This window comes from Phyllobates terribilis, unplaced genomic scaffold (genome assembly GCF_046119375.1).
Source record: "Phyllobates terribilis strain yellow unplaced genomic scaffold, ASM4611937v1 Scaffold_13__5_contigs__length_258822181, whole genome shotgun sequence".
Taxonomy (NCBI): domain Eukaryota; kingdom Metazoa; phylum Chordata; class Amphibia; order Anura; family Dendrobatidae; genus Phyllobates; species Phyllobates terribilis.
In genome coordinates, this window is record NW_027362773.1 from 154659797 (window position 1) to 154684709 (window position 24913).

At 41.5% G+C, this 24913-nt stretch overlaps 1 protein-coding gene across 1 annotated transcript in view; it reads left to right on the top strand.

Annotated features, from left to right (window-relative positions):
- The window catches only part of ABTB2 (ankyrin repeat and BTB domain containing 2), a 149452-nt gene that overhangs the window by 75231 nt on the left and 49308 nt on the right, over positions 1-24913 (top strand). Inside the window, exons 2-4 of the mRNA XM_073658782.1 lie at positions 15242-15388; positions 16151-16364; positions 24597-24749. Coding sequence (XP_073514883.1) covers positions 15242-15388; positions 16151-16364; positions 24597-24749 — 514 coding nt within the window. The remainder of the gene's footprint in view (positions 1-15241; positions 15389-16150; positions 16365-24596; positions 24750-24913) is intronic.

Genomic DNA, 24913 nt, shown 5'->3' on the forward strand with positions numbered 1-24913 from the left:
ATTTCCCCTTCATGTGCTTTTCTCTTTATCTGTAGCTTGTTTTATCTGGCCTCCCTGAGACTGTAGATACATTTTCACTCTGAAAATCTGTGTAAACCCCCTATTTTCTATCTCTATGGACAGGTGGAGACGACTATATTTCCGGTCCGAGTGCGATCCGACAAAACATCAGATCACACTCGGACGAATGTTAGTCTGGGGCTGTGAACATTTTTTTCTCAGGCAAAGTCTGTCCTAGGGAAAAAAGTCACTGCATGTCCGAGTTTGATCTGATATTCGAATCGCACTCGGCCATGCAAGTCAGTGATTCCTTGGAATACATCAGACTGCACTCGGATGTCATCTGAGTGCAGTCTGATTTCCCTGGACTGACAGGATGAAGAAGATGGAGAATTTTATTTTTCTTCATCTTCTCCACATCCAAGAGAATTGGATCACGCTCTGATCATAGTTTTATCATAATGACATTTGTATTATCGACCCGATTCTCTCAGATGAGAAAATCTACGGTCGTCTGCACCTGCCCTAAGGCCGGTTTCACATGTCCGAATACTTCCGGTACTGTAAAAAACGATACCGGAGATATCCGTGTCACGTGTGCCCATGTGTCCGTGTGTGTTTTATGTGTTGCATCTGTGTGCCGCTCATGTGCCGCATCAGGATCACACGGACAGGCGCCTGGGAATCAGAGCTACAATTAGTGCTGTTCCCAAGCGCCGCTGCCCTCATCATGGTTCCCTGCCGGCGCTGCGATCAGCACCAGCAGGGACAGTAATGAGGGTAGTAGTAGTGTCTGCTTCCGCAGTGTCCACCTGTGTAAAAATAAGAACAAAATAATAAAATCCATGTACTCACCTCTCCTAGGTGTTCCCTGCTATAACCCTAGCGACCGCTGCTGCAGAGGAACCGGGGAGAATGAACTGCTCCGGAGTTGAAGCTCAAGAGCGGTATCCTGTCACTCACTGAGCACAGCTCCGGAGCTGCTAATTCCCCCCGGCTCCTCTGCAGCAGCAGTCACATGGATTACAGCGGGGGACACCTAGGAGAGGTGAGTACATGGATTTTATTATTTTATTCTTATTTTTACAGGTGGGGACACCGGGAGCAGACACTACTACCCTCATCATGGTCCTTGCTGGTGCTGATCACACCGCTGTCAGGGAACCATGATGAGGGCAGCGTTCAGCACCGGCGTTGGAGAACAGCGCCGTTCCCAGGCGCCGATACATGTCACACGGATGACACACGGATGTCATGCGTGTGGTACATTTTGCGGACCATGTATCCGCAAAAAAACTTACTTGTCTCCGTGTGGCACACACGGACACACGGTCTGTGAAAACACGCTGAGATGTGCACAGACCCATTGATTTTAATGGGTCTGCGTGTGTCATTGTCTCCGGTACGTGTGGAAACTGTCACCACTCAAACAGGAGATACTGACGTGTGAAAGAGCCCTAAAACTGAGGAAAAGGGAACAGAGAGAGCTGTCAGAACCAGGAGCACTGACAAATTTGTAACATTTTTAAGAGTCCACTCAGCTAGATAAAGGACTTAGACATTCTGCCGCTGCAAAATGATATAACATTTTTAATGAAGACTATTTAGAAAGAAGATCTTTAACTTTACATTTAAGAAGCAAATTAACTGTAAAACTGACCCTCTCTGTGAAGGTTTAATAGACTAAGTCACCCATGTAGCCTGGCCTGTGCCTCATAAATAAAGTTGAAAAGGTCCAGTCTCATGAATAGCGGTTCATTGCAGCAGATTTGTGTATATTGCAGGTTGGGAATCAGTGGAAGATGAATGGTCCTGATTTACTTGTTACATATGAGTATATAGACATGCACTAGATTGGATTCCCGCTGCTCTCGCACAGAGTACATGGGTCTGCCGTTTCCCCCATCATGCCTCCTCTAGGGCTCAGTAGGTTGTCACTTGTGGTCTATACACACAGCTCCTGCTTTCAGCTCTGCAGGAAATCATTATATATGGGCTTCCTTCTGCTTGGCGCTGAATACAGTCGTGTCCTGTCAGCCAGACGCACACAGCTTTTCCAAGAGAACAGAATTATGTGTGTTCACAGTATAAAGGGCAAATTCTCCTACGGCCTCTGTGTATATTCCCCAGAAATGCACAATTCATAAAACAAACAGCGTCCAGGACTCCGCACATTAACTCAATTCATTCTGCAAGAACTAAAGACAATTCCTAATTATATTAAGGGAACATGTGAATGATTTACAGTTTGGGTTGGGGAGAAAGTAATGGAAAGCGCTGTGAGGTACAGTAACTACAGCTAAAGAAAATGCACTAATACTGATCAAGTTCTGCAGCTCAAAATATAGAAAGACAGGAAATTAGCTGAGCTCACATAAGGCTGTGTGCAAATATGGGTCCTGCAGCAGAAGAGGTGAATGGGTACTCCAACCATAGGGTGTAATACAAATGTAAAGTCGGGGTTCCATTTCTTGCACAAGATCAATGAGCTTTACAGTCTGTCTAGTCTTCCTTTGGACACTTATTGGCATCGATTTAATGATAGATACAACTAGAGTCAGTTTGTAAATACATTACATACTTCATCCCATACTTATCCTGAGTTACGTCCTGTAACTGTGACTACAGAATAGTGAGTGCAGCTCTGGAGTATAATACAGGATGTAACTCAGGATCAGTACAGGATCAGTCATGAAATGTATGTACACAGTGACTGCACTAGCAGAATAGTGAGTGCAGCTCTGGAGTATAATACAGGATGTAACTCAGGATCAGTAATGTAATGTATGTACACAGTGATTGCACCAGCAGAATAGTGAGTGCAGCTCTGGAGTATAATACAGGATGTAACTCAGGATCAGTAATGTAATGTATGTACACAGTGACTCCACCAACAGAATAGTGAGTGCAGCTCTGGAGTATAATACAGGATGTAACTCAGGATCTGTACAGGATCAGTAATGTAATGTATGTACACAGTGACTGCACCAGCAGAATAGTGAGTGCAGCTCTGGAGTATAATACAGGATGTAACTCAGGATCAGTACAGGATCAGTAATGTAATGTATGTACACAGTGACTGCACCAGCAGAATAGTGAGTGCAGCTCTGGAGTATAATACAGGATGTAACTCAGGATCAGTAATGTAATGTATGTACACAGTGACTGCACCAGAAGAATAGTGAGTGCAGCTCTGGAGTATAATACAGGATGTAACTCAGGATCAGTAATGTAATGTATGTACACAGTGACTGCACCAGTAGAATAGTGAGTGCAGCTCTGGAGTATAATACAGGATGTAACTCAGGATCAGTAATGTAATGTATGTACACAGTGACTGCACCAGAAGAATAGTGAGTGCAGCTCTGGAGTATAATACAGGATGTAACTCAGGATCAGTAATGTAATGTATGTACACAGTGACTGCACCAGCAGAATAGTGAGTGCAGCTCTGGAGCATAATAATACAGGATGTAACTCAGGATCAGTAATGTAATGTATGTACAAAGTGCCTCTATCAGCAGAATAGTGAGTGCAGCTCTAGAGTATAATACAGGATAAATGCAGAATACGTTGTTTGTAGCTATTTCTGATCTCTCAATTGCCAGTTTCATATTTGCTATTATTGACATTCTGGACTTGTGCACCCCAAATTAGGACTCTCAGTTATTAACCGGAGCTTCCTACTGAAAAACATGTCAGCCCCTCCACTACTTACTATATATACTACTGTAGCTATGATTAGAATATAATCACTTTTATTTTTACTATTTATTTGTGATGAATTTGTTCTATAAAATATTAGGGTATTACCCGCTATACACTTTTAAAATACCTCTGACAGATCTTCTATCTGAGGGGAGCATAGGATAGAGGAGGAGATGCTGATCTCAGGAATATATATTTTTATAGAACTCTAATTCAGTAATTTTCTGTGAAAAGCTGTTTATATTCTGCCAGGACTCAGAGTCCTCCTGACTCCGCCCACACACAGAATGATTGACAGCTCCCTATATACAATCCTGCATGGGGCGGGGTTAGGAGGACTCACAGGCTTTTTCAAGGAGTCATGACAGCAATTATGTAGCATTTTGACATAAAAATGCTGAAATAAATCATAGCGAAGGATGTCCTCTCCTCTGTGACAGCCATTTTCTTCAAAGGGAAAATTAATCCCTTCCTACAAATAGACGTAACTGTACGTCCATTTTCTTTTACGCCACTTAAACCACCCAAAATTGAAAAAAAATTCTTATGGATGATCCAATCTGAAATTGCACTTTGTTTCAGAAAGAAAAGAGCGAGGCCATTGATTAATGATCATGAGAGTCATTAGGGGCCCCTCACTGACCCCTAGTGCACCGGGGGGCCCTTAATCACATGTCTATAAAGTTGTGTATGTGCTCAGTGTTAAGTAGAGACTTGAGTTTCATGTTTCTTTCCATGGAGAGATACTTTGTGGCCTGTTTTCCAGGCAGGAGCCTCTTCTTCTCAGGAAATGAATGAAATAGTTACATGAATTTTACAGTTTCTGCCCAGAGAGAAGGGGATCATTGTATCTGTCAGCGCAGTCACAAGCCCCTTGGCGAGGTCTTCGTTCGCCTCGATGGGGAAGCATGGCAGGTGCGATGAAAGGGTTAATGTGGGATGGCCGCATCTCTGGAGACAGATGTACTTCCATATTAATAACATTTTCACAGCTCTGGCATCAGAAACACAAATGGGGCAGTGTGAACGGTGCCCGATCACTGGACACATTAATTGTATCCAGATGTCGGGGAGAGAGGGAGCCAAACCCAAGAGAGCAAAGCCAAAGTGGCACAGAACACTGGCACAATAACCCTGTGTGCGCCGGACCCAGGACACTGGCATCGGGCACTATAGCCCTGTGTATACAGGACTCTATAGAAATGCCCATTGGCACAATAGCTTGATTCATGCTGGCACACTGGCACAATAGCCTTGCAATTATCAGGACACAAGCTACACTGTTTTTGGTAAATGTAATTATTATGTGTAACTAGTTCCAAGATTGGCAATTTTTGTAATATATTTTTATTTTTATTTCACCCTTTTCAAAATCTCTGCTTGCTGGCAGTGAATAACGACTAGTATGGTTTATTTCCAATGGAGAAAAATCCGCCCTGGTCAGCATTAGACCTATCCATCCTTTGGCAGTAAACGATTAAACCATTAAGGGCGCAGGCAGTTTATCGATTTTGCTATTATTTTTTTTTTGTTGTTCCTCCCCTTCTTCTAAGAGCCATAACGTTTTTATTTTTCTATCAACATAGCCGTACGAGGGCTTGTTTTAGCTTTGAATGACACCATTCAATTTGCCATTTAATGGTCCGAAAAACAAGGGAACAATGCCCAAGTGGAGTAAAACAGAGAAAAAAAATAACCCCAAAAAGCAAAATTCCACAATTGTTTTTTTGGGTTTCATTTTTATGGAGTTTAATGGGCACTAAAGATGACCTGAGAACACGATTCTCCAGGTCAGGACTATTGCGGAGATACCAAACTTGTGTCATTTTTTATGTATTATTTTAGTGTCTTAAAAAAATGTGGAACTTTGTAAACAAAAAAAGACAAAGAAACAAAACAAATGTTTGTTGCCATTTTCCAACACTCATAAGTTATCTATTTTTTCTTTCGATAGAGCTGTTTGACTTTTTTATTTATTTTTTTGGCACTGTCATTTTCTTGATAGCTTTTAAGGGGTAAATACAATGTTTTGATCACTTTTTATTCCAATTTTTAGGGGAGGTGCTGCAGCCAAAAAGCTGCAATTTTGGAGTTTTGATTTTTTTCTTTATAGCGCTTAACTTATGTGCTAAATACATTTATATACAGTATTGATAGACCAGACTTTTATAGATGCAGTAACTCCAAATGTTCTTTTATTATTATTATTATTATTATTATTATTATTATTATTATTACTGGATGAGGAAAAAGTTGGTGGTTTGAGTCTATTTTTATTTTATGTATTTTTTAGTTATCACAGGGGACTTGAACATGTGACCTAATAACCTAGATCTAATAATACAAAATACAGTATTGCAAATACTGAAAATCACAGGATAGGTCATCAATGTCTGATCTGTGGGGGTGCAACACCTCCACCAATCAGCTGTTCTCGATGTCGGTGGCAGCTGAAACTGCACAGTGATTTTATCAAAACTACAGCAAGCAGCCCAGTAAGTGACACATTACTGGAATCAGGGTCTCTCTCTCTACATTATGCCACTCTCAGATTTGGTGGCAAAAACCTGGTGACTGATTCCCTTTAAATGCTCCCTTGCATGGGGTGTTTTTCTACCTAGGGCAGGTACGGCGTCTTGCAGCGATGTTTCTGCATTTTACTGCTTGTTGATCTGTCAGATATCCTGGCTTTGAGTAGCAGCCTCGGGCTGCAGGATAATCACAGCTAGTCGCCTTGGCCTGAGCATCGAGACAGGTGGAGGATACAGAGAGAAAGTCTCGGATCATCCGTCTACCTGTTCTCAGTGCTGTTCTTATGTTACAGGAAATGTCTGATTGTTGGAACGTTGTGTCCTTATTTACACTCTCATCAACCTAGATATGTATTATTTAGTGGTCTGCAACCTGCAGCTGTTGGCACATCATGGGTGTTGTAGTAGATCTATAATAGCTGAGATTCAACAAGTTGTAGGTTGTCATATTTTATAACTTGTCAACCTATACTCTCCTACGAAAATCCCAAAAAATATAGAAACTGTCTACACCTGCAGAATAGTGAGTGCAGCTCTGGAGTATAATATAGGATGTAACTCAGGATCAGTACAGGATCAGTAATGCAATGTATGTACCAGGGCCGGCTCCAGGTTTTTGTGGGCCCTGGGCGAAAGAGTTTCAGTGGGCCCCTTTAACACATACCACGATTCATGATGCACAGATACCGCAGATAAATATATATATATATAGTACAAGCCCGAAGATTTCACTTCTTACATTACATGAGCGATATCTATTGTAAATTCCACAATAGCTCAGAAACCGGCGAATCGCTCCATACAGAATACTGGCCCCCATAAAATACTCCATACAGAATACTGGCCCCCATATAACGCTCCATACCGAATACTGGCCCCCATATAACGCTCCATACGGAATACTGGCCCCCATATAATGCTCCTTACAGAATACTGGCCCCCATATACAGCTCCATGCAGGCTGTGCCCCCACATAATGCCTCATGCAGGCTTTTCCCCCCACATAATGCCTCATGCAGGCTGTTCCCCCCACATAATGCCCCACGCAGGCTGTTCCCCCCTTATAATGCCCCATGCAGGCTGTTCCACCCATATAATGCCCTATGCAGGATGTCACTCCCCTTTTAATGCCCCGTGCAGGATGTCACCCCCCTTATAATGCCCCATGCATTATGTCACCCCCCCTTATAATGCCCCATGCAGGATGTCACCCCGACCCCCTTATAATGCCCCATGCAAGAAGTCACCCCCCCCTTATAATGCCCTATGCAGGATGTCACGTCACCACCCCTTATAATGCCCCATGCAGGATGTCACTCTACCCCATATAATGCCCCATGCAGGATGTCACTCCCCCCCTTATAATGCCCCATGCAGGATGTCACTCCCCCCATATAATGCCCCATGCAAGATGTCATTTCCCCCCTCTTTTAATGCCCCATGCAGGATGTCACTTCCCCCCCTTATAATGCCCCATGCAGGATGTCATTTCCCCCCATATAATGCCCCATGCAGGATGTCACTCCCCCCCCATATAATGCCCCATGCTGGATGTCACTTCCCCCTTATAATGCCCCATGCAGGATGTCACTTCCCCCCATATAATGCCCCATGCCCATATAGTGCCCCATGCAGGATGTCACCTTTCCCCCCTCCCTTTTAATGCCCCATGTAGGATGTCACCCCCCCTTATAATGCCCCATGCAGGATGTCACTTCCCCCCCTTATAATGCCCCATGCAGGATGTCACTTCCCCCCCATATAATGCCCCATGCAGGATTTCACTCCCCCCCCCCCTTATAATACATCCATGCTCGGGTGCGCCGGGTGGTGACGCCGGCCCTGGTATGTACACAGTGACTCCACCAGCAGAATAGTGAGTGCAGCTCTGGAGTATAATACAGGATGTAACTCAGGATCAGTAATGTAATGTATGTACACAGTGACTGCACCAGCAGAATAGTGAGCGCAGCTCTGAAGTATAATACAGGATGTAACGCAGGATCAGTAATGTAATGTATGTACACAGTGACTGCACCAGCAGAATAGTGAGCGCAGCTCTGGAGTATAATGCAGGATGTAACTCAGGATCAGTACAGGATCAGTAATGTAATGTATGTACACAGTGACTGCACCAGCAGAATAGTGAGTGCAGCTCTGGAGTATAATACAGGATATAACTCAGAATCAGTAATGTAATGTATGTACACAGTGACTGCACCAGCAGAATAGTGAGCGCAGCTCTGGAGTATAATACAGGATGTAACTCAGGATCAGTAATGTAATGTATGTACACAGTGACTGCACCAGCAGAATAGTGAGTGCAGCTCTGGAGTATAATACAGGATGTAACTCAGGATCAGTAATGTAATGTATGTACACAGTGACTGCACCAGCAGAATAGTGAGTGCAGCTCTGGAGTATAATACAGGATGTAACTCAGGATCAGTAATGTAATGTATGTACACAGTGACTGCACCAGCAGAATAGTAAGTGCAGCTCTGGAGTATAATACAGGATGTAACTCAGGATCAGTAATGTAATGTATGTACACAGTGACTGCACAGGCAGAATAGTGAGTGCAGCTCTGGAGTATAATACAGGATGTAACTCAGGATCAGTAATGTAATGTATGTACACAGTGACTGCACCAGCAGAATAGTGAGTGCAGCTCTGGAGTATAATACAGGATGTAACTCAGGATCAGTAATGTAATGTATGTACACAGTGACTGCACCAGCAGAATAGTAAGTGCAGCTCTGGAGTATAATACAGGATGTAACTCAGGATCAGTAATGTAATGTATGTACACAGTGACTGCACAGGCAGAATAGTGAGTGCAGCTCTGGAGTATAATACAGGATGTAATTCAGGATCAGTAATGTAATGTATGTACACAGTGACTGCACCAGCAGAATAGTGAGTGCAGCTCTGGAGTATAATACAGGATGTAACTCAGGATCAGTAATGTAATGTATGTACACAGTGACTGCACCAGCAGAATAGTAAGTGCAGCTCTGGAGTATAATACAGGATGTAACTCAGGATCAGTAATGTAATGTATGTACACAGTGACTGCACAGGCAGAATAGTGAGTGCAGCTCTGGAGTATAATACAGGATGTAACTCGGGATCAGTAATGTAATGTATGTACACAGTGACTGCACCAGCAGGATAGTGAGTGTAGCTCTGGAGTATAATACAGGATGTAACTCAGGTTCAGTAATGTAATGTATGTACACAGTGACTGCACCAGCAGAATAGTGAGTGTAGCTCTGGAGTATAATACAGGATGTAACTCAGGTTCAGTAATGTAATGTATGTACACAGTGACTGCACCAGCAGAATAGTGAGTGTAGCTCTGGAGTATAATACAGGAGGTAACTCAGGATCAGTAATGTAATGTATGTACACAGTGACTGCACCAGCAGAATAGTGAGTGTAGCTCTGGAGTATAATACAGGATGTAACTCAGGATCAGTAATGTAATGTATGTACACAGTGACTGCACCAGCAGAATAGTGAGTGTAGCTCTGGAGTATAATACAGGATGTAACTCAGGATCAGTAATGTAATGTATGTACACAGTGACTGTACCAGCAGAATAGTGAGTGCAGCTCTGGAGTATAATACAGAAGGTAACTCAGGATCAGTAATGTAATGTATGTACACAGTGACTGCACCAGCAGAATAGTGAGTGCAGCTCTGGAGTATAATACAGGAGGTAACTCAGGATCAGTAATGTAATGTATGTACACAGTGACTGCACCAGCAGAATAGTGAGTGCAGCTCTGGAGTATAATACAGGATGTAACTCAGGATCAGTAATGTAATGTATGTACACAGTGACTGTACCAGCAGAATAGTGAGTGCAGCTCTGGAGTATAATACAGAAGGTAACTCAGGATCAGTAATGTAATGTATGTACACAGTGACTGCACCAGCAGAATAGTGAGTGCAGCTCTAGAGTATAATACAGGATGTAACTCAGGATCAGTAATGTAATGTATGTACACAGTGACTGCACCAGCAGAATAGTGAGTGCAGCTCTAGAGTATAATACAGGATGTAACTCAGGATCAGTACTGCTTAAAAATAATATTGTTCTCATCTTTATAGTGCAATAAAGTTCCACTTTTTTCCATTATTACATGACGATAAATTTCATATTTAGGCTCCTGCATTTTTCTGTCTTTCATAAACTTGAACATTATTTTACTTTGCTCTTTAGTTAATTCTTGGGCAGAGGAAAGCTTGGCAGGAAGCGTGCGGCTGGGGACACTTAACCTCTGGGGGCTTTATACAGGGTTGGCAGGCTGAGCCGACATGAAATGCTAATTCCTTGTATTGTACTTGATATTTTGTCTATATCTTTGCCTGCAGATGGCTATAAGATCCCTCTGAGAGCGGCATTATCTCCCTGTATGTGCACATTGCATGTGAGCATCCTGCAGAATGCGCTCCCCAGTGATCGGCTTGGTAATCTCCAGCACAAAGAGCCTGTCTGCAATGCCAACAACTCACATCTCGTTTTGCTATTGTGCTCCCTACTAATGACTTGTCTGTGCTGCCCTGTGTATTGCGCCACCGCAGTCGGCATTGCAGCTTGGGTCCTAGGTTTGGAGCTTAGTAGTGTGCTGTGTTGGGGTGTTACCTGCACTCAGGTGTACTTTCATAATCCATATATAATGAGTAATGCCTGGGAACTCGTGGGCATAACTACAGTACAGCCATAATAGCTGCTGACATGGGGCCCATATATCTGCACTTTAGCTCCTCCTGACCAAGACTTGAGCAACTATTAACAATTAAGAATGAATTCACACCAAGTGTTGTGTCCTGAAACCATTGAAACCTTGCAACAAACTAGTTGCCCATACTCAGCGACTGTCCCAAAGTTGCCAAAATTGTCTTGATTTTTCACAAACAATTCAAATATATATGCAGCATAACACTCCAAAAAGTGGTAGGGCTTGTAAAAACCCTAACTACTGATGCGTATTTCCAGACTTGATTGGGCGCAGTCACAGGCGGGATCAGGGACTGGACTAATGTATCCCTAAATTGACACCATTGAACCCCAACTATTGCTCGGCCGATGGCTATTTGTCCCGTCTCCCCCATAAACAAGATCGCTCGGCAGCAGCTCATCAAAAGGATCTTGATTTCCAACCGTCCGGTCCCTATGTCCCCTAATATAACTTGTCTGGGGACCGTTACGAGGTCACCATACACATTAGCAGGTCGGCCGATCCTGCTTTTATCTGCTGTATATGGACACCTCAACGCTGTAAATTTCCCCATGGGGCAGATTAACCCTTGTGATTGTGCCTTCTTAACCTTGCATCCAATTTTGATGCATTTTGGCTCAAGTTGTCCCGTCTAGCGTTGAACCTATTTATTATGTGGTTTACCCGCTTTTTACAGTGTAGTCGACAACAGCGTAAGGGAAAATGAGCCAAAATCTAGTTAGAAAGAAAAACAAAAACAAAGATGCTCCAAATGTATCATTCATGGGGATAAATTTGGCAGATTTTCAGACTGTCTAGTCAAAATAATGGCCATGATCAGTAAATCTGCCCCAGTGTGTGATAGAGTAGCTCGGCAATGGGCATATAATGGGTAGAAGCAGGGGTAGACAGTCGCATAGGGGCCCGAGTTGTAAGGGGGCCACGACTACCCCCAAAACAAGTTGGATTGTGCATTATGAGGAGCTGTTTGACTGCAGAGGGCCCATATACTGTTCTTCCACAGGGGCCCTTTTCTGTCTATGTCCACCAGTGGGTAGAGGGCAGTTTGCCATCCTCGCCATGGGCACCAACAAATTTGTAAACTCCCATTTAGTACCCAGCAGTTACACCCCTTTTGTATGGAGTAACCATTAAGGCTTCAGCCATATAAAACTTCCCCTGAATATATTTTCTCTGAATACTTTCCCCGTCTGCTGAAGTTATTAGCGCTCCCGTCTCGCAGCAGAGATGTTTGGAAACACATATTCTTATCCTTGACTTTTGGAATCGAAAAACCTTCTTTGATTTTTGTTCTTTTTTTTTTTGTACAGCGGAATGAAATAAAAGGTTGGGCCGAGGGCCAGCAGGTTATTCATGTCTCCTTGCTAAGGAAATGGACGTATTATATAATTTTATAGCCATAATGCCTTGTTCTACCGTCTGGAGCCTTTAAGTACAGTCATAGGTGCTCAGATATTGGGCATACTGGAAGCACAAATATATGGAGAATATATTCAATAAGCGTCCACTACCACTCCCAGCATGCCCAGCCTGCAGCAGGACAGCCATGGATTGGAGATCTCTTGTGTACAACACTTTATCAATACATAGCTTTCTATTTATCCAGTGTAACATTGTGTGATTGTGTCTCCTCTCTTTGCTGTCAGTGAATGAGAACTCTCTCGTTTCCATTTGGAGCCAGTAATCCAGTACAGCACATGGGAAGTCTTCCTAAAGACGTGGATACAATTGTATCCAGTGTAGACAACACATCAGCAGCAGCAAGTTGCTACAATGTAACAATGTATCAGTCTACACTGTAATTCTTATAGACCAGTGTTTCCCAAACTCTAGTTCTCACGGCCTCTATGTCCAAGATCCTATCCTAATATGTAGTAGGTGTAATAATAATATTAGCAAATATCTCCAATTAGAAATGTAGTATAGTTCTTCTGATAAGCTATGATGCTTACCCCAGGTGCAGGGCATTACAGTAGTTTAGGTATCTGTGGTTACGACCACTCACATAGTGACAGTTAGTTGTTATAACCATGGATAGCTAAGCTACTGCAATGCCTTGTGAATGGGGTAAGCGACATAGTGAATCAGAAGAACTATACTAAATTTCTACTTGGAGTTTTTGCTAATATTATTATTACAACACCCATTACATATTGAGATAGGAGTTTGGAGATGGGACTACCCCTTTAAGTGCATTAGATACTTTTCATTTATAATGGAATTTTAAGGGGTTTTCCTGGGACATAGCGAATCAGAAGAACTATACCAAATTTCTACTTGGAGGTATTTGCTAATATTATTATTACAACACCTACTACATATTGGGATAGGAGCTTGGAGATGGGACTACGCCTTTAAGTGCATTAGATACTTTTCATTTATAATGGAATTTTAAGGGGTTTTCCTGGGAATGAAAATTGTTTCTGAAACCTTCAGCGTATGTTAAAACAATAATCGTTGTAATGTACAGATTGAAATTTCTACATTATTTTAGCACTTTTTTTCCCTGATTGCTGAGGACTGGAAGATCTCTACATTCTTTAGTCTCCATACAGGAGATGTGTTATGTGGAGTGACGGATGTACGGTCATGTGAGGCTGAAGGGCAAAGCTGTCTAATTAGGAAGCACTAATGTTGAGGGTATAGTTTACTTGCCCACATTTTGCCAATTATTACCATTTTCTGAAGGCACAACCCTCTGACCTTTCCCTCCCCACACCTTAGTCTTCCAGGATCGCTGATTTCTAGGATATTTCAGGCAGGTTTCTTGGGGTATGGGATATGCACTGATTCTTCAAGAGCCCTTATTCAGATATTGCAGAAGAGATGGCACTTATGGGGTATCACTGAGGGGGTGAAAAGTCCTGGAAAACAATGAGGCTGCCAGTGTTGGACGGTTCCTTGGGCCCACTGGAAGCTATTATTCTAAGGGTCCATTTTCCATTAATATACAGAATAAGTAATCTGCTCTAAGAGTGGAGCCCTTTGGTGTGTGGAGGGCCACTCCAACCTTAAAGGGGTATTTCCAGTGGCGTAACTAGAGTGTCATGGGCCCCTGTGCAAAATTTGGACCTGGGTCCCCACCTCCATGTTGGTCAGATGTAAGGGCCGTTGTAACATTCTAGATGATATCAAGACATACGTGTAATAGTGTCCCCATCATGGCACCTTCCTGTAATAATGTCCCTGATCTCAGGCCCCTGTCCTGGCCCCTATCTTGTAATAATGACTGTCATCCTATGCCCCGTCCTGTTATAATATTACCCATCCTGGTCCCCTTCCTGGTATAATGTCTTCCATCATTGGCCCCTTCCTGGCATAATGTCCACCATCCTGGGCCCCTTCCTGGTATAATGTCCCCCATCATGGGTCCCTTCCCAGTATACTGTTCCCATCTTATAACAATGTCCACAATTCTGGGCCCCTTCTTGGTATAATGTCCCTCATCGTGGGACCCTTCCTGGTATAATGTCCCCCATCATGGACCTCTTCCCAGTATACTGTTCCCATCTTATAACAATGTCCACAATTCTGGGCCCCTTCTTGGTATAATGTCCCTCATCGTGGGACCCTTCCTGGTATAATGTCCCCCATCATGGACCTCTTCCCAGTATACTGTTCCCATCTTATAACAATGTCCACCATTCTGGGATCCTTCCTGGTATACTGTTCCCCATCTTATAATAATGTCCGCCATCCTGGGCCCCTTCCTAGTATAATGACCCCTCTTTGGCAGATGGGGCACTTTTATCCTGGTTAGAATGAAGCTAAAGTGCGTATATCCACCGCCGCTCCATTCACTCTCTATAGGACTGCCAGAGCGCTATACTCTGCTTTCTCCTGCAGTCCTATAGAGTATTAGCAGAGGGGCGTTCGAGCATGTGCACTGCCACTTCATTCTAACGGGGATAAAAGTAATCTGTTGTGGTGATTTGGTGGGGGTCCCAGCAGTCTGACCACCAACCTTGATGCTAACTTTTTCCAACCAGAATACCCCTTTTGTGGCCACAGATATCACTAGTAGTCAGAAGCAGAAGATGACTTCATGGGTGTAATCACTATCATACTGTTCTGAATTACTGTGTGAGATGTTCAGACATGTCCCGTAAGTAACAGTTCAGATCCTCTTCAGGTTTTACATCCAATATTCATTTTTCATGATATTTGTTGAAGTTGTGTTTTTCTGTTACAGCGCTCTGAACCCCCTGCTGTCACCATTAGAGGGAGCTAACGCTGTCACTTTCTCTTTAGGGGTCCTGTCCCTTCCGCCATACTTCAGCCCATATAAAGACAATTCTTTAGAGCGAGATGACGCTACCGATGCATACACGCACCTTGAACTACGCACTTTGGAGCAGTCGCTGCTCGCCACCTGTGTTGGGAGCATCTCGGAGTTGAGTAAGTACAGTATAATGACATGACTGGGGCTGGATCTATACATTGGATACTTTTCGACTGACATATATGTCTCGTCATCCCATACATGGGGCGTAGGTGTAAGCTCTGGAAGCAGCTTATCTCACCTGAGAACATAAAGGATGGGGCATGTTAAAATCTAACTGCCCCATCCTTCGCCCACCTAAATTCTGACGTCAGGATATCTCCATACACATTAGATGATTGGCTGGTCCTACTGAAATCAATAGGTTCATTCGATTAATCCAATGTGTATCACCTGTTTTAACCCTTGTGTAAAATGTTAGTGAGCTCACATGGAAATAAATCTCATTAATTGTATTCTGGAAAGTCCCCAATTTCAAGACCTCTGCTTGCTGTCAGTGGAAGGTGTCCTGATCATGTCTAGTGTCTGTAGGTACACAACCCGGTACAGTGTAGCAGGGCACATGCACAATTGTGTGTCCATTAAAAATCTATTTACAATCCTCGCTCCGTATCGCGGTTGCATCCTGGCCGCTCCTCGGCCGCCCAGCGGACGCTTCTTGTCCAGTATCCCTAAATCTGTGCCCGATGGACATAATCAGGAAAGTTTTGTTTCTAGCTTATAAATATGAATGTTCCCATTCACTGAAAGCAAGTTGGAAAATGTAATGGAACAGTGTTTTTCAGTAGTGTGAATCTAGATTAAGAAAAAACTCTATATAATCTTGACATTTACGCAAACATTTTTGCTCCATCTTCTCTTTTGCATTGCCTCCTCAGGTGACCTGGTTTCCCGTGCCATGCATCATATGCAATGTCTGAACACGCCGAGACCTGGCATGAGCCCTGCACGGCAAACTCGCCATCCCCAGCAACACATCACCTGGTCTCCTGACTCCCTGCACACACTTTACTATTTCCTGCGCTGCTCTCAGATGGAATCCATGGAAAATCCAAACTTGGACCCACCTAGAATGTCCCTTCACAATGAGAGGTAAGAAGCCCCTGCGGGCACCAGGCTGCTCCACTGATATCTGCAGAGTCAAAGGTTTAGGGGCTGCAAACCTACTGGTTTCTGGGGGGCACTATACATCTATCACACATAGGTATACATCGTATGTGACGGTAGAGGAGGCTTTTCTATACATACACATATATAGTATACAGTGGTGTAATTAGAGTCCAATGGGCCCCGATGCAAGATTTGGACCGGGCCCTCCATCCTAATAGATATGTCCCTCATCCTGGTTTATATGTTCCCCTTCCTAGCGTCATCCTGGTATATATACATGTGTATATGTGTATATATGTGTGTATATATATATATATGTATATATATATATATATATATATATATATATATATATATATACTGTATATATAGGTGCTTCTTACAAAATTAGAATATCATCAAAAAGTTAATTTATTTATTTCAGTTCTTCAATCCAAAAAGTGAAACTCATATACTATATAGGCATTACAAACAGAGTGATCTATTTCAAGTGTATTTCTGTTAATGTTGATGATTATGGCTTACAGCCAATGAAAACACAAAAGTCATTAAAAAAAACACCAGCAAAGGCTTCCTACACATTTAGAAAGGTCCCTTAGTCTGTTTCAGTAGGCTCCACAATCATGGGGAAGACTGCTGACTTGACAGATGTCCAGAAGGCAGTCACTGACACACTCCACAATCAGAGTAAGCCACAAAAGGTCATTGGTAAAGAAGCTGGCTGTTCACAGAGTGCTGTATCCAAGCATATTAATGGAAAGTTGAGTGGAAGGAAAAAGTGTGGTAGAAAAAGGTGCGCAAGCAACCGGGATAACTGCAGCCTGGAAAGGATTGTTAAGAGAAGGCCATTCAAAAATTTGGGGGAGATTGACAAGGAGTGGACTGCTGCTGGAGTCATTGCTTCAAGAGCCACCACACACAGACGTATCCAGGACATGGGCTACAAGTGTCGCATTCCTTGTGTCAGGCCACTCATGACCAATAGACAACGCCAGAAGCGTCTTACCTGGGCCAAGGAGAAGAAGACCTGGACTGTTCTCAGTGGTCCAAGGTGTTGTTTTTAGAAGAAAGTAAATTTTGCATTTCATTTGGAAATCAAGGTCCCAGAGTCTGGAGGACGAGTGGAGAGGCCACAATCCAAGCTGCTGGAGGTCTAGTGAGAAGTCTCCACAATCAGTGATGGTTTGAGGGGCCATGTCATCTGCTGGTGGAGGTCCACTGTGTTTTATCAAGACCAAAGTCAGCGCAGCCGTCTACCAGGACATTTTACAGCACTTCATGCTTCCCTCTGCCGACAAGCTTTATGGAGATGGAAATGTCATTCTCCAGCAGGACTTGGCCCCTGTCCACACTGTCAAAAGTACCAATACCTGGTTTACACACAACAGTATCACTGTGCATGGTTGGCAGCAAACTCGCCTGACCTTAACCCCATAGAGAATCTATTATAGAGAGTCTATGGGGTATTGTCAAGAGGAAGATGAGAGACCCCAGACCCAACAATGCAGACGAGCTGAAGGCTGCTATCAAAGCCACCTGGGCTTCCATAACCCCTCAGCAGCCACAGGCTGATCGCCTCCATGCCACATTGCCGCATTAATGCAGTAATTGATGCACAAGGAGCCCGACCAAGTATTGAGGCATTTACTAAACAGACATTTCAGTAGGATAACATTTCAGATTTTAAAAACATGTTTCAAGCTGTTATAAAGTATTCTAATTTACTGAGATAATGACTTTGGTCTTTTCATTGGTTGTAAGCCATAATCATCAACATTAACAGAAATAAACACTTGAAATAGATCACTCTGTGTGTAATGACTCCATATAATAGATCCCTCTGTGTGTAATGACTCTATATAATAGATCACTCTGTGTGTAATGACTCTATATAATAGATCCCTCTGTGTGTAATGACTCTATATAATAGATCCCTCTGTGTGTAATGACTCTATATAATAGATCCCTCTGTGTGTAATGACTCTATATAATAGATCCCTCTGTGTGTAATGACTCTATATAATAGATCCCCCTGTGTGTAATGACTCTATATAATAGATCCCTCTGTGTGTAATGACTCTATATAATAGATCACTCTGTGTGTAATGACTCTATATAATAGATCCCTCTGTGTGTAATGACTCTATATAATAGATCACTCTGTGTGTAATGACTCTATATAATAGATCCCTCTGTGTGTAATGACTCTATATAATAGATCACTCTGTGTGTAATGACTCTATATAATAGATCCCTCTGTGTGTAATGACTCTATATAATAGATCCCTCTGTGTGTAATGACGCTATGTAATAGATCCCTCTGTGTGTAATGACTCTATATAACAGATCCCTCTGTGTGTAATGACTCTATATAATAGATCACTCTGTGTGTAATGACTCTATATAATAGATCACTCTGTGTGTAATGACTGTATATAATAGATCACTCTGTGTAATGACTCTATATAATAGATCACTCTGTGTGTAATGACTCTATATAATAGATCACTCTGTGTGTAATGACTCTATATAATAGATCCCTCTGTGTGTAATGACTCTATATAATATATCCCTCTGTGTAATGACTCTATATAATAGATCACTCTGTGTGTAATGACTCTATATAATAGATCCCTCTGTGTGTAATGACTCTATATAATAGATCCCTCTGTGTGTAATGACTCTATATAATAGATCCCTCTGTGTAATGACTCTATATAATAGATCCCTCTGTGTGTAATGACTCTATATAATAGATCCCTCTGTGTGTAATGACTCTATATAATAGATCCCTCTGTGTGTAATGACTCTATATAATAGATCACTCTGTGTGTAATGACTCTATATAATAGATCACTCTGTGTGTAATGACTCTATATAATAGATCACTCTGTGTGTAATGACTCTATATAATAGATCCCTCTGTGTGTAATGACTCTATATAATAGATCCCTCTGTGTGTAATGACTCTATATAATAGATCCCTCTGTGTGTAATGACTCTATATAATAGATCCCTCTGTGTGTAATGACTCTATATAATAGATCACTCTGTGTGTAATGACTCTATATAATAGATCCCTCTGTGTGTAATGACTCTATATAATAGATCCCTCTGTGTGTAATGAGTCTATATAATAGATCACTCTGTGTGTAATGACTCTATATAATAGATCACTCTGTGTGTAATGACTCTATATAATAGATCCCTCTGTGTGTAATGACTCTATATAATAGATCCCTCTGTGTGTAATGACTCTATATAATAGATCACTCTGTGTGTAATGACTCTATATAATAGATCCCTCTGTGTGTAATGCCTCTATATAATAGATCCCTCTGTGTGTAATGCCTCTATATAATAGATCCCTCTGTGTGTAATGCCTCTATATAATAGATCCCTCTGTAATGACTCTATATAATAGATCCCTCTGCGTGTAATGACTCTATATAAAAGATCCCTCTGTGTGTAATGACTATATAATAGATCCCTCTGCGTGTAATGACTCTATATAATAGATCACTCTGCGTGTAATGACTCTATATAATAGATCCCTCTGTGTGTAATGACTCTATATAATAGATCACTCTGCGTGTAATGATTCTATATAATAGATCCCTCTGTGTGTAATGACTCTATATAATAGATCACTCTGTGTGTAATGACTCTATATAATAGATCCCTCTGTGTGTAATGACTCTATATAATAGATCCCTCTGTGTGTAATGACTCTATATAATAGATCCCTGTGTATGTAATGACTCTATATAATAGATCGCTCTGTGTGTAATGACTCTATATAATAGATCCCTGTGTATAATGACTCTATATAATAGATCCCTCTGTGTGTATTGACTCTATATAATAGATCACTCTGTGTGTAATGACTCTATATAATAGATCGCTCTGTGTGTAATGACTCTATATAATAGATCACTCTGTGTGTAATGACTCTATATAATAGATCACTCTGTGTGTAATGACTCTATATAATAGATCCCTCTGTGTGTAATGACTATATAATAGATCCCTCTGTGTGTAATGACTCTATATAATAGATCCCTCTGTGTGTAATGACTCTATATAACAGATCATTCTGTGTGTAATGACTCTATATAATAGATCCCTCTGTGTAATGACTCTATATAATAGATCACTCTGTGTGTAATGACTCTATATAATAGATCACTCTGTGTGTAATGACTCTATATAATAGATCCCTCTGTGTGTAATGACTCTATATAATAGATCCCTCTGTGTGTAATGACTCTATATAATAGATCCCTCTGTGTGTAATGTCTCTATATAACAGATCACTCTGTGTGTAATGACTCTATATAATAGATCCCTCTGTGTAATGACTCTATATAATAGATCACTCTATGTGTAATGACTGTATATAATAGATCCCTCTGTGTAATGACTCTATATAATAGATCACTCTGTGTGTAATTACTCTATATAATAGATCACTCTGTGTGTAATGACTCTATATAATAGATCCCTCTGTGTGTAATGACTATATAATAGATCCCTCTGTGTGTAATGACTCTATATAATAGATCCCTCTGTGTGTAATGACTCTATATAACAGATCACTCTGTGTGTAATGACTCTACATAATAGATCCCTCTGTGTAATGACTCTATATAATAGATCACTCTGTGTGTAATGACTGTATATAATAGATCCCTCTGTGTAATGACTCTATATAATAGATCACTCTGTGTGTAATGACTCTATATAATAGATCACTCTGTGTGTAATGACTCTATATAATAGATCACTCTGTGTGTAATGACTCTATATAATAGATCCCTCTGTGTGTAATGACTCTATATAATAGATCCCTCTGTGTGTAATGACTCTATATAATAGATCCCTCTGTGTGTAATGTCTCTATATAACAGATCACTCTGTGTGTAATGACTCTATATAATAGATCCCTCTGTGTAATGACTGTATATAATAGATCACTCTATGTGTAATGACTGTATATAATAGATCCCTCTGTGTAATGACTCTATATAATAGATCCCTCTGTGTGTAATTACTCTATATAATAGATCCCTCTGTGTGTAATGACTCTATATAATAGATCCCTCTGTGTGTAATGACTCTATATAATAGATCCCTCTGTGTGTAGTGTCTCTATATAACAGATCACTCTGTGTGTAATGACTCTATATAATAGATCCCTCTGTGTAATGACTCTATATAATAGATCACTCTATGTGTAATGACTGTATATAATAGATCCCTCTGTGTAATGACTATATAATAGATCACTCTGTGTGTAATGACTCTATATAATAGATCACTCTGTGTGTAATGACTCTATATAATAGATCACTCTGTGTGTAATGACTCTATATAATAGATCGCGCTGTGTAATGACTCTATATAATAGATCACTCTGTGTGTAATTACTCTATATAATAGATCACTCTGTGTGTAATGACTCTATATAATAGATCCCTCTGTGTAATGACTCTATATAATAGATCCCTCTGTGTGTAATGACTCTATATAATAGACCCCTCTGTGTGTAATGACTCTATATAATAGATCCCTCTGTGTGTAATGACTCTATATAATAGATCCCTCTGCGTGTAATGACTCTATATAATAGATCCCTCTGTGTGTAATGACTCTATATAATAGATCCCTCTGTGTGTAATGACTCTATATAATAGATCCCTCTGTGTGTAATGACTCTATATAATAGATCCATCTGTGTGTAATGACTCTATATAATAGATCCCTCTGTGTGTAATGACTCTATATAATAGATCCCTCTGTGTGTAATGACTCTATATAATAGATCACTCTGTGTGTAATGACTCTATATAATAGATCCCTCTGTGTGTAATGACTCTATATAATAGATCCCTCTGTGTGTAATGACTCTATATAATAGATCCCTCTGTGTGTAATGACTCTATATAATAGACCCCTCTGTGTGTAATGACTCTATATAATAGATCCCTCTGTGTGTAATGACTCTATATAATAGATCACTCTGTGTGTAATGACTCTATATAATAGATCGCGCTGTGTAATGACTCTATATAATAGATCACTCTGTGTGTAATTACTGTATATAATAGATCCCTCTGTGTAATGACTCTATATAATAGATCACTCTGTGTGTAATGACTGTATATAATAGATCCCTGTGTGTAATGACTCTATATAATAGATCCCTCTGTGTGTAATGACTCTATATAATAGATCACTCTGTGTGTAATGACTCTACATAATAGATCACTCTGTGTGTAATGACTCTATATAATAGATCCCTCTGTGTGTAATGACTCTATATAATAGATCCCTCTGTGTGTAATGACTCTATATAATAGATCACTCTGTGTGTAATGACTCTATAGAATAGATCACTCTGTGTGTAATGACTCTATATAATAGATCACTCTGTGTGTAATGACTCTATATAATAGATCCCTCTGTGTGTAATGACTCTATATAATAGATCCCTCTGTGTGTAATGTCTCTATATAACAGATCACTCTGTGTGTAATGACTCTATATAATAGATCCCTCTGTGTGTAATGACTCTATATAATAGATCCCTCTGTGTGTAATGACTCTATATAATAGATCCCTCTGTGTGCAATGACTCTATATAATAGATCCCTCTGTGGGTAATGACTCTATATAATAGATCCCTCTGCGTGTAATGACTCTATATAATAGATCCCTCTGTGTGCAATGACTCTATATAATAGATCCCTCTGTGGGTAATGACTCTATAGAATAGATCACTCTGTGTGTAATGACTCTATATGATGTAAGAGTTTCACTTTTTGAATTGAAAAACTGAAATAAATTAACTTTTTGATGATATTCTAATTTTGTGAGAAGCAGTTGTATATGTCCTCCATCCTGGTATATATATCCCCCATCCTGGTATATATGTTCCTTATCATGGGCTCCATCCTGGTATATTTCCCCCCTTCTGCTGCTGTTCTTTAATTCATAGAAAATAAAAATTGAAAAAAAAACAGCTATACTCACCTTTCCTCCGCCCCCCGCCGTGCAGCGTCCTCTTATGAAGCCAGCGGCTGACTTCAGTGTGCAAGCGACGGGAGCACATGATGTCACAGTGCCCCCAGTGCCGACTATGGTGACTGCAGCCCTAGTGCCCCCAGTGCCGACTATGGTGACTGCAGCCCTAGTGCCCCCAGTGCCGACTATGGTGACTGCAGCCCTAGTGCCCCCAGTGCCAACTACGGTGACGGCAGCCTCAGTGCCTCTAGAGCCAGCCATAGCTCCCTCAGCTATACATTGCCTTCCATATATTATTTGGTATTCAAATGGCCTCTTCAGAGAGAGAGAGGATTTGAACTCTATAGCGCCACCTATTGGTAGTCAGGAAAGCAGTTTGTTGGATTTTACCCAAATTTGACCGTTTAATAGAATTTTTAGAAAAAGAAAACATCTTGAGAAAGAGATTTTTTTTTTTCTAGGAACTCTTTTTCTTTATCTCTTTTCTTTTATCTGTTTTCTCTCATTTTTGTGCCTTTTCCAGATTTGCTCTGAAAACTTTTACTTGGAAAGTTATGTCTAGAAATTCCATTTGAAGCGTCCCTGGAATTCCTGCCCGGAGAGAGGGAGGCTGTTAAATTATACAACCATAGAGCAATTAAACGTCAGCAATAACCCCCGTCTCTATAAGACATATGCCAATAGGAGAGCGGGCCGTCAGCGGGAGGTAGCCCTGCGCAAACCCACCGGGGCCTGCAATACAAATCTAAAAAACGTGTTCTGCTGTTATCAGAGGCTTCTGTCAGCGGGACTGGGGGGGCAGATTTGTGGCATAATGGGGTCTTGTCTGTAAGTTTATGAGCTGGTATAAAGAATCCCTGACAGTTCCTACCAAAGCAAATACCGGGCCCCTAAGATTAGATGCCACATATCACCCTAAGGGTGATTGGGACGGTGCATCCTGCAACATGTAACATTGTATCATTGCCCGTTTGGAATCGCCTTTTGTTACCATTTGCAAGATCTCTGCTTTCAGTGAATGGGAATATTTTTATATATGAAACTCTGATAGTGCTCATAGCTGGGGTTTTGCTACAACTGCATCCATTAGTTTAAGGAAACCCCTATCATCAGCCCTACAAGAGCCGGTTAGCTCTACTTGCCCAGTCAGACCCGCACTAGCCATGCTTTTATGCTGCTGTTTTTCAGGCCGTTCATCTTGTTGCCCCCGCTAATGGAGTGGATGCGCGTGGCTATTACGTATGCAGAACATCGCCGCAGCCTGACCGTGGACGCCGATGACATCAGACAGACGGCAAGACTACTCCTCCCAGGACTGGACTGTGAACCACGACAGCTGAAGTAAGTCCCAGCACCATCATCAGCAATGTCTGACGCTCATAATAAGTGGCCAACAACGCGAGCACAGCATTAGGTTTAATTACATGGCGGCCACTAAGATGGCGATGCAGCACAGAGCGTTGTCTATGACATTACTCTCCTAGCATGGTGGAAGTGAAATCAGC